Below are 8,950 nucleotides of genomic sequence, written 5' to 3'. Positions count from 1 at the left end.
TGCCTCTGCACTGACGAGAAGGGAGTTCCCCAGCCTGTAGGTATGGTGCTGGTTCTTCCTCCCCAGGTGCAGTACCCTGCACTTGTCAGTGTTGAAACCCATCCTGTTCTCATCTGCTCACCCCTGTAACCTGTCCAGGTCCTATTGTAGCCTATTATTCCCTTCTGGCACGCCTACTACTTCCCACATCTTAGTATCATCTGTGAATTTGAATACAGTGTTTTTCACCCCCTTGTCCAAGTCGCTGATGAAGATGTTGAACAGTGTGGGCCCAAGGACCAAGCCCTGTGGAACCCCACAGCCCACATCCCTCCAGGCCGAATAAGACCCATCCACCACCACTCCCTGGGTGCTAAGATACTGAGACCCTTCTGTTCTTGAGGAAGTATTTTGAAGTTGTTTTTAGAAATAAACATAAGTGCATGTTTTTGTTATGCTAGGATGAGTGATGTCATTCATCATAGACAGAAGTCTCCTTGGCTTTGGCCTGAATTTTTATACCCTATGTTTCAAGAAGGAAGGGAACATAACAGAAGTCTCAGGATCCTTCACAATTTTACAGATAAGGTATTCTCTTATTTGTTTTTCAAGTATATTATAACTAATGAAACAAAAAAACCTGTAGTCCAGGATTGCAATTTGTGAATGTAATGGTAGGTTGTACAACTATGGGGAACATCAGCTATCTCAGAAATATACTTGATACAGCAACCAAATGGGCATGGTACTTAGACTCCAGCAGAACATGGAAAAGAGGAGAGAACAAAAGAAATACCTTGACTTGATACTACATCCAGGCTTTAGTCAGTGGGTGACACTAATTTAGTACTAGTAGGATTCATTTGTGACTAGTGATAAAAGATGAGACAAAACAGAAAAACATGACAAATCATCTTAATTCCTTGTACTATGGAGGCTACTGAGTTTCTCCAGTGATCCAAGCACTTTTAGCTTTGGGCTTTAATGGGGAAAATATTTTAAATTAGACTGCTAGACATAGAGTTGAAGACATGTCCATTGTAGGAAAATGCATCCTATTTACACAATGAGTGAAGCCTTCATAAAATGGTTTTCTGAAAGAACAAATAGCCCATCCTGGTTGTGTTATATCGCAGTGAAACATTTGCCACACTTGTATAGACAGAAGTACTGATTGTTTAGATAGAAAAGGGTGACAGTGTAAAATGTTGTGATGCAACTGCTCTGTCTGCATGGTTCTATAGTGCAACAAATATAGCAGAACCATTCCATCTTTAGCTGCTTTGTTTGGGATGAGAGTTAGGGAGATTCATCTAACAGACAACTAACAACGGTTAGGGTCCCTGACAAGCTATTATGATTTAACAGGCAGCAGCAATTGCCCAGTTGCCTAGACTTGGCAGAGTTAGCCCCACCCTGGCTGATGAGCTAACTGGCCACTGTTACGGCCTGCTGACTGGCTGCTGGGAATAGGAGTACGTTCATTTAATTCCACCTGTGGCAGCAGATTGGAACCCAGCCAACAGTTATTTCTGAAGGTCTACTGTGGTAATATACTATTGCGGTGTGGGGAAGAGGAGTCTGTATTTTGATTCTAATTTGACTGATGGTGACTGACTGTGGCAATGGAAGATGGGCTGCAGAGGTGGTCAGTGGTGTGGAATTGGACAGTGGATGGGAGTTGGTGAGTCATTGGCAGAGGAAGATGGTGAAGGAGGATGGAGGACGGGGAGGTGGGAGAATGGTGTGCAGACAGCAGTGGATGGCAGATGGAATTTACTAGTGGTATATGGATAAAGGTGCGTGGTAGATGAGAAGCAGTGATGGGGAAGTAGAGCTCAGTGAATGGTGGACTCAGTACAATAGACAGATCTTGGATGGCAGCAAACATTTAAGGCAACAGAGGGAAAACATTACTGGTAAAGGTAATTTTGGTTTCTTACAGTAACAGAAGGGAAGTGAGCAGGTATGGTTTTAAAGCAGATGTTTTATTTGAGGAAGATTTAAATAGCTTTATTGATTTTACGAGTCAATGAATATGGACATTTACATTCTACACCACTAAAGGAAGGGTGATAATTAGACTGATTTTGGAAAACCTGTAATGAGATAAGCAATACCTCAGAGCTCAGACATATCAAGTTCTTGTCAGCTGAAGCAGCACATGAAAGAGTAATTACATTAAGAATGTAATTAAGAATGTTATTGGATTTAATAACATCAGAAGATATTAAGCTATGGTTGGAATGTCACACCAAAAAGGTGATAAAGGTGTTAAAGTTAGGAATAAGTATGAACCATGTTGAGCAAGGCAAGAGTAATTTTAAATGAAAACTCAGGAGAGAGTAGGTTCCCTAGTATAATTACCAGTGGAGAGTAGGTAGCTCTAGTGTAATTACCAGTGGTGATATTACCAGTACCTCTTACTGGTAATTATGCTAGGGCTACACTGGGGGTTCGGTATCTGTTTTGAACAACCCATGAGGTGCAACAAGTATAGGGTGGAGGGGCACCAGGTGGCTAATAACTGCAAAGCAGCTTGCAAATGTAATTTGTGTGGGGAAGAAGGGCATGTTTTCAGAACATGTCCTGTGTCCTTTGCAAATAGAGTCTGGACCCTAGGGGAGGAGCACAAAGAAACTTTGGAGGAGACTGTATATGAAGAGAGGCAAGAGGAGAGGGGAGGAGGCAGAGAAAGAAATGGGGGTGATACAGAAGACCCTGCAGAAAAGTGATGCGGAAGAGGAGAAAAAGATGACAGGTGTATTGGTGGTAGAAGTGGCACAGGGGGAAGCGTTGATAGGCAAGAAGTAGGAGAAAGGGGAAGAAAGTGGGAAACTGGAATAGGAGGAGGAGGTAAATGAGGGGCAAGAGGAAGTAGATAAAGAAGAGGAGAGGTGGGATGCCTTTTGACAAAAGGAAAAAATCTAAATAGAGGGACGCAAAGAAAACTAAAAATGTGAGGGAGATTGGGAAGAGAAGCCCAGCTTTCCCACTTTGTCCTCCTTGGTGTGTATCCCTGAGTGGGCCATGGAGGTGCTAGAACATCAAGGGAGTGGAGAGACTGAGGGTTTTCTTTACATCCAGGAGGTTCAGAATCTGGCTGAGGTAAAGGAGTGAGAATGGGGGGAGGGTGAAATGGACTTCCCAAGCCATAAGTACTGAGGAAGATGTATAACTAAAGAACATTTCTTCTTATGGTGTTGGTGGTTGCATCCTTAAATGTTCAGTGTTTTAACAAAGCACTGATAGAAAACAGTGGAGCCCTTCTTTGCACAGATGCGAGAGGATATAGGATGTCTGCACAAGAGTGGCATTCCAGGTGAGGAGACATACAGACAATTCAAAAGCTGTTGAAGGTGGGGTGCCTCATTTTGGTCAGGGTCCAATAAGAACAGATCTGCAGGGGTGGCAGTGCTAATAAGGAGCTCCACAATTAATGTGGTAAAAGTGGAAGAAATTATGCATGGTTAGTTGCAACACAATGTTACTATTGAGGTACAAAGACTGAATTGTTAATGTGTATGCCTCTGCAGAAAGAAAGACGGTCTTTTAAAGAAAGTAGTGATAAGTATGGGGGGGCAGATAATTGTGGCAATTTTAATTGTGTTTTAGAGGAAAGAGATCAGGTAGGAAGTACTGGGACAGTAGGGCTCGGATTTCATGTCCAGACTTCTGAAGATTTTGTTTTTATTTCAAAGGAGTTGGTCAAACACAGGCTTCCCCCACAAAAATGCAAGGAGTATGGAAATTGAACATACAATTGTTAGAAGATGGGGGGGACCTGCCAGAAATTAATAGGTTTGTAGAAGGGCTGGGGCACCATAAAAAGCTGTTTTAAAATGAAGCAGGAGCAGTGGTAAAGAGGAGGGCTTGGGAGTATTTTTGCAGGAAGGCAAGAGGCAAATAAAATGAAGAACGTTTTAAGAAGCTACAACAGAGAATGCAGTGGCTTTTAAAGGAGACAGAGGTGATGGCCCATGAAAGATAAGATGGAAGAGGCGTGGCTTTAAGCAAGGTGCAAGAGAAGATGTTTTTAATGCATGCCCCTTAGACAGAAAGAAATTAGGGCTGGTCTCCATACTTCTCTGCCTGGATCAAGTCAGAAAGAGGGGAGATTAAGACAGCCCAGGAGGAGGGAGGAGCCCAAATGGAAGGGTAGGAAGAAATACTAGAGGTGGCAAGAAGATTTTATGAGGATTTACACCAGAAGAGAGAGGTGAATGAAGGGAGGATTCACAAGTTATTGTGTGAACTAGAAAAGAACATGGGGGAAGAAGATGCCTGGAGGATGGAGGAAGAGGTGACGTTAAAAGAAATGGGAAGCTGCTTTACGACTTTAAGAATGCAAAGAACCTGGACAAGGATGGACTGTTGGTAGAATTTAATATAAGGTTCTGGAGTCTTTTAGGGCCATATTGTTGGAAGTGTTTAAAAAGATTTAGAGAAGAGGTTGGAGAGGAAGGATTTTACATCTGCCATTGCTGTTTTATTGTTCAAGAAGTGGAACAGAGAGTACAGTTAAGACTGAATGAACCATGTTTTCATGTCAGCCAAGACCGTGAAGTCCTTGGAGACGACTGAAGTGAAGAAACGGAGAAAGAGTAGACTCTTTTATTCACACCTAACTTCTAGGACTTGAGTGTTTTACCTGTTGCATGTTGAGTACATATTTTATGGATTTTAAGGCATTTTCTTGTCATACCATGTTACATGTTTTTACATGTTTTATGACAATGGGTTTTATGATTTAGTGTACTGGGAAAGATTTTTTACTGTAGCTACTCTATTTACTCAAATCTAAGATGACCCTCTGATTATTAGATTCTGTATGTGGAAAATGTATAAATTTGTTACAATTTTCCAGGTATGGAATCTAATTATTGGAGATTTGCCTTGAAGTTGTCCCCTTCCTGCTGCTACAGCAGGGAAAATAAATATGGGGGTTAAGTACCGCTCCCTCCCCCCGCACTACGGTCAGATTCGGCTCTCTGAACACACGGAAGTGAGGGACAGATTTGAAAACACTGACCTGGAGTAGTGGGGGTTGGAAGGAGTAAATTGGAACATGTAAAATTAAAGATGAATTGTTTGTTACATTTCTGTTAAATTAAAATTAAAAAATAGTGTCCCGAGATCCAGTACTCTTTGGTTTTTTTGCTTCTGACCCTGCTCAGCTCTGTTTCTGGACTCTGGCTTTTCTTGGCTCAACTGTGGTAACTCAATCCCTGACCCCAGGACCCTGATTGAATCCATGATTTGGACTCTGCCTCTAGGTTTCTTCCTTGGATTTGGTAATGTGGTCTCTGACTGTAAAACCATGCTTCAGCTTGTCACATGGATTCTGCTCCTAGAATTCTCTCTTCATTTTTGGCTACCTTGGACTCTTTAGCTCCTGTCTCTGGCTCTGTTCTGGTGGCCTACACGCTAGGCCAGGCTGCCTCTGTCCCAGTCCTTTCAGAGCTATTCCATTCTCCTTAAGCAGAAGCTGCACACACCCTTTTAAAGAAGCTAAAATGTATGTGTCTCATTATACTTTTTGAAAGAGTACCTCATTATTATGTGTATCCCAGAAGCAGTGTGTGGGAAGCTGGAATTGAAAATGAAATTTTACCTTTTTTTTGTGGAAATTAGAGCATGATCACTCAGATATAGGGGCTATAAAAAGAATGGCTGCAAAACATTAATGTTGTACAGAAATGGAAGAGAGAGTACTTCTAAACAACTCAACTTTGTGAACTGGATATAATGAACTATATATGAGGAGGAAAATAAAGGACAATAAATATAAATACTGCTTATTAGGGTAGAGTGAAAAGTATGTTAAACATGTGAGGTGTAGTGTGTTTTGGGTACTTGTAAGGATCATAAAAAGGAACTCTAAACTTAGTGTTCCAACAGCTGATAAGAATTTCTCTCTGAATACTCTCTGAATCTCTCCTGCTTATCATTCAGTGCGTTACGCAAACATGATTTCAATAGTGCAGTGTTGCAGTCTTTTAATTCTTTAGACTCAGGGCACTCTATACAAATGAATTATTACTTAAGGCTTCATTTACTGCAGTGGCAAAGATGGGTGCGTTGGAAAGTATACACCCACATCTTGGACCAAAACACTGGAGTCATTTCAGACCTGGGGCCTGATTCATCTCACTTTTATGAGCAGCAGTTGTGCTCTTTGAGATCCAGTGCAAAACACCCATTAATTTCAGTAGTGCACATTAAAGTCCCTTTAACACAGTAACTTCAGTGGAAAAGAAAAAACAGTTGGATGCACCATCACACTGATGGAATTTGAGATCTTTGCATGTTGGTTTGTATTTTTTGAGATGCAGTGTCACAACATAGGTTTGTTTTGTGAATTTGCCTGATAATGACAGTTGCCTGTGCTGATAGCTGGGAAGCAAAGGATGACAAAGGAAAAAGGTATTCCTGTTTATGGCACCAGCTATTTGCCCCCAAACAGCTTTTTTTGTGAAAATTTAGAAGTTAAACATTTAGATTTTATATGATTCACAACAGTATTGTCTTCAAACCCAATAGATAGTAAAAGAAACCAAAAGACTAAGGGATACATATTCTTCATCTCCCACCACTGAGAAGTACATATTATAGAGTCATGGATGTGGTTGCTTTTTAAATATCTGGACTAAAGTTTGTTTTGAAACTATAGTTTAGTAGACTGTAGATTCTAACCCTGAACTATATATGTTTGTTTCGTAAGGTTATTAAGGAAAAAGCTTATGAGCAAAACAATTGTGAAGAAAGTAAATGTGACTTCGATGGCAGCTGTGAACAACGTGGGTCAAAAAAACGGAGGGCTTTCCTTGACATGCTTTTGAATGCAACCAGTGATGATGGGAGTACACTGAGCTATGCAGAGATTCGAGAGGAAGTGGACACTTTTATGTTTGAGGTACCGTAAATATATACATATACAGATAGTTTCTTTCTTGCATTAGAAAAGAAGTTTTACTTTTAGTATTAAATCCCTACAGCAGTGAATAAATAGGGAGAAATTAAGAAATCGATACCCATGTTACAGTTCAGTGTCATTCTTCAGGACCTAATGTATACGTGTATGTATTGTATATATTTCTTTATGGCATAACCTACATGTAGGGGAAGAAGTTTCTTCTTTATTTTTCTGTTTAGTTATTGCCTTACATAGCCTAATACACTGGGTATTTCGATTCCATTACTTTTATGGCTTTTGTAACATTGGGTAATCAGAACTGATAATAAAGGGGCCTGATTCACAGTAACATTATTTCAGCTTTATGCTGATCTGTCCTCCCTAAGGCTGTTTAGCTGACTATACACCATGGTCAGCAGCATGATAGTGCTAACTATTACTAAAAATGCTCCTTTTTAATACCCAAATCTGTGGTCAATGAATGTGCTGTTACAGTCTATCCTTTATAGGCCCTTGTACAGCATTTGCCTTCACTGCGTTCAAGCGCATTCTGATCGGGTGTTAATGAATCTTTCCTCCTTAGACCAATTCTAATTTTATAACCTATGATCTTAGCAATACTGGCTGCTGACAGATATGGAAAAAAAAGAAAATGGCACTTTATTTTTAGCTTGGTGTGGCCTTGTGCTAAGTGCAGCACATGCCCAGAAAAACTGCATTACTTTGATCTGGCTTGCTCAACGTCTGTGTAGATCATGTGCTTTAGTGAGGCTTTTGGGCGCTTTTATCTATTTTATTGAATCAGCTATTAGATAAAAGTGCCAGAAAGCCATGCTGAAGCACCTGATCTATATAGACTCTGGAGACCAGGGTCAAACTAACTTGGCTCCTCTTCTGGTGAAGTGCTGGGTTCTCCCTGCCCTCCTCCCCAGGGTGTTTTGTCCCTTAGTGGTAATTAATCGTAATGTATGTTTTTATTCTGTTTTATTATACAAAGTCATATTAACTTCCCTTTAAGTCCTGCCAACCCTGACTGTGGAACTAATAAGGGAATTAAATAGTATGTAAGAAAGCAGTCCAGAGATAGCTGGGTTTGTGTTGACATTCAGCAGAACCTCATGGTGACTTTGCCTGCCAGGTGCAAAGGTAACAGACCATATGAGATGTGTAGGTCCATGCTGGGCAGGGGCCAGAGGGGAGCTGGTTGTTGTGGTCCATGTGGGTAACCAGAACATGGGGGAGTGGAGCAGAGAGGTCCTGGAAGTTAAATTTAGGCTTCTAGGGAAGAGATTGAGGTGTGGGGCTTCCATGGTGCCACTCCCAGAAATGCTTCTAGTACCACATGTAGGGCCAGGCAGACAGGCAGAGCTCCAAAGTCTCAATGCATGCTCACCCTGGCTGAGATAATGGTATAGGGAGGAAGAGTCTAGGTTTATTAGGAACTTGGGGACCTACTGGAACAGAAGGAGTCTATATAGGAGGGGTGGTCTTTATCTGAACCAAAATGGTACCAAACTGTTGGCATGTAACATTAAAAAGGTCAGGATAAGAAACAACGGGGATAAGAAACAGGGTGGGTACTCAGATGAAATGTGGAGAAGATGAGCATGAACAAAGAGATTTACAGAGTAAATGTCAGAGCCTCTGATCAGGCAAGCCCAGCTAAGCCAGGCACATGAATCATCACCAGGGATCCTGTTTTTCCCTGATAAAAAATCGCAAATTCTCTGACAAACACCCCCAAATCCATGATTAAAATGAAAGGCCCCCCCCACAGTCCCCTGGCCCTGCTGTGCCACTCATTCCTGCCCCTCCAATCTCCTCCAGCCCTGCTGGTGCCCCTCACTTGAAATGCAACCTGTTTAAATTCACTGATGATACCAAAATTTGGGGTGAGGTGAGCACGCTAGTAGGGAGGAAAAGATTGCAGCAAGATCTGGATAGGTTATAGGAGTGGGCTAACATAAACAGGATGTGTTTCAATACTGACAAGTGCAGGGTGCTGCAGTAGAAACCAGCAGCACATTTATAAAATGGGAAACTCCCTTCTTGAGA

At 41.4% G+C, this 8,950-nt stretch overlaps 1 protein-coding gene across 1 annotated transcript in view; it reads left to right on the top strand.

The window, feature by feature from the left end:
* The window catches only part of LOC109322022 (cytochrome P450 4V2-like), a 40,990-nt gene that overhangs the window by 20,585 nt on the left and 11,455 nt on the right, over nucleotides 1–8,950 (top strand). Inside the window, exons 6-7 of the mRNA XM_019552820.1 lie at nucleotides 441–567; nucleotides 6,704–6,895. Coding sequence (XP_019408365.1) covers nucleotides 441–567; nucleotides 6,704–6,895 — 319 coding nt within the window. The remainder of the gene's footprint in view (nucleotides 1–440; nucleotides 568–6,703; nucleotides 6,896–8,950) is intronic.

This window comes from Crocodylus porosus, unplaced genomic scaffold (assembly GCF_001723895.1).
Source record: "Crocodylus porosus isolate Cpor-Errol unplaced genomic scaffold, CroPor_comp1, whole genome shotgun sequence".
In the NCBI taxonomy this organism is placed as follows: domain Eukaryota; kingdom Metazoa; phylum Chordata; order Crocodylia; family Crocodylidae; genus Crocodylus; species Crocodylus porosus.
The sequence above is the reverse complement of the archived record's forward strand: the minus strand, read 5'-3'. Positions and strand labels throughout refer to the sequence as shown.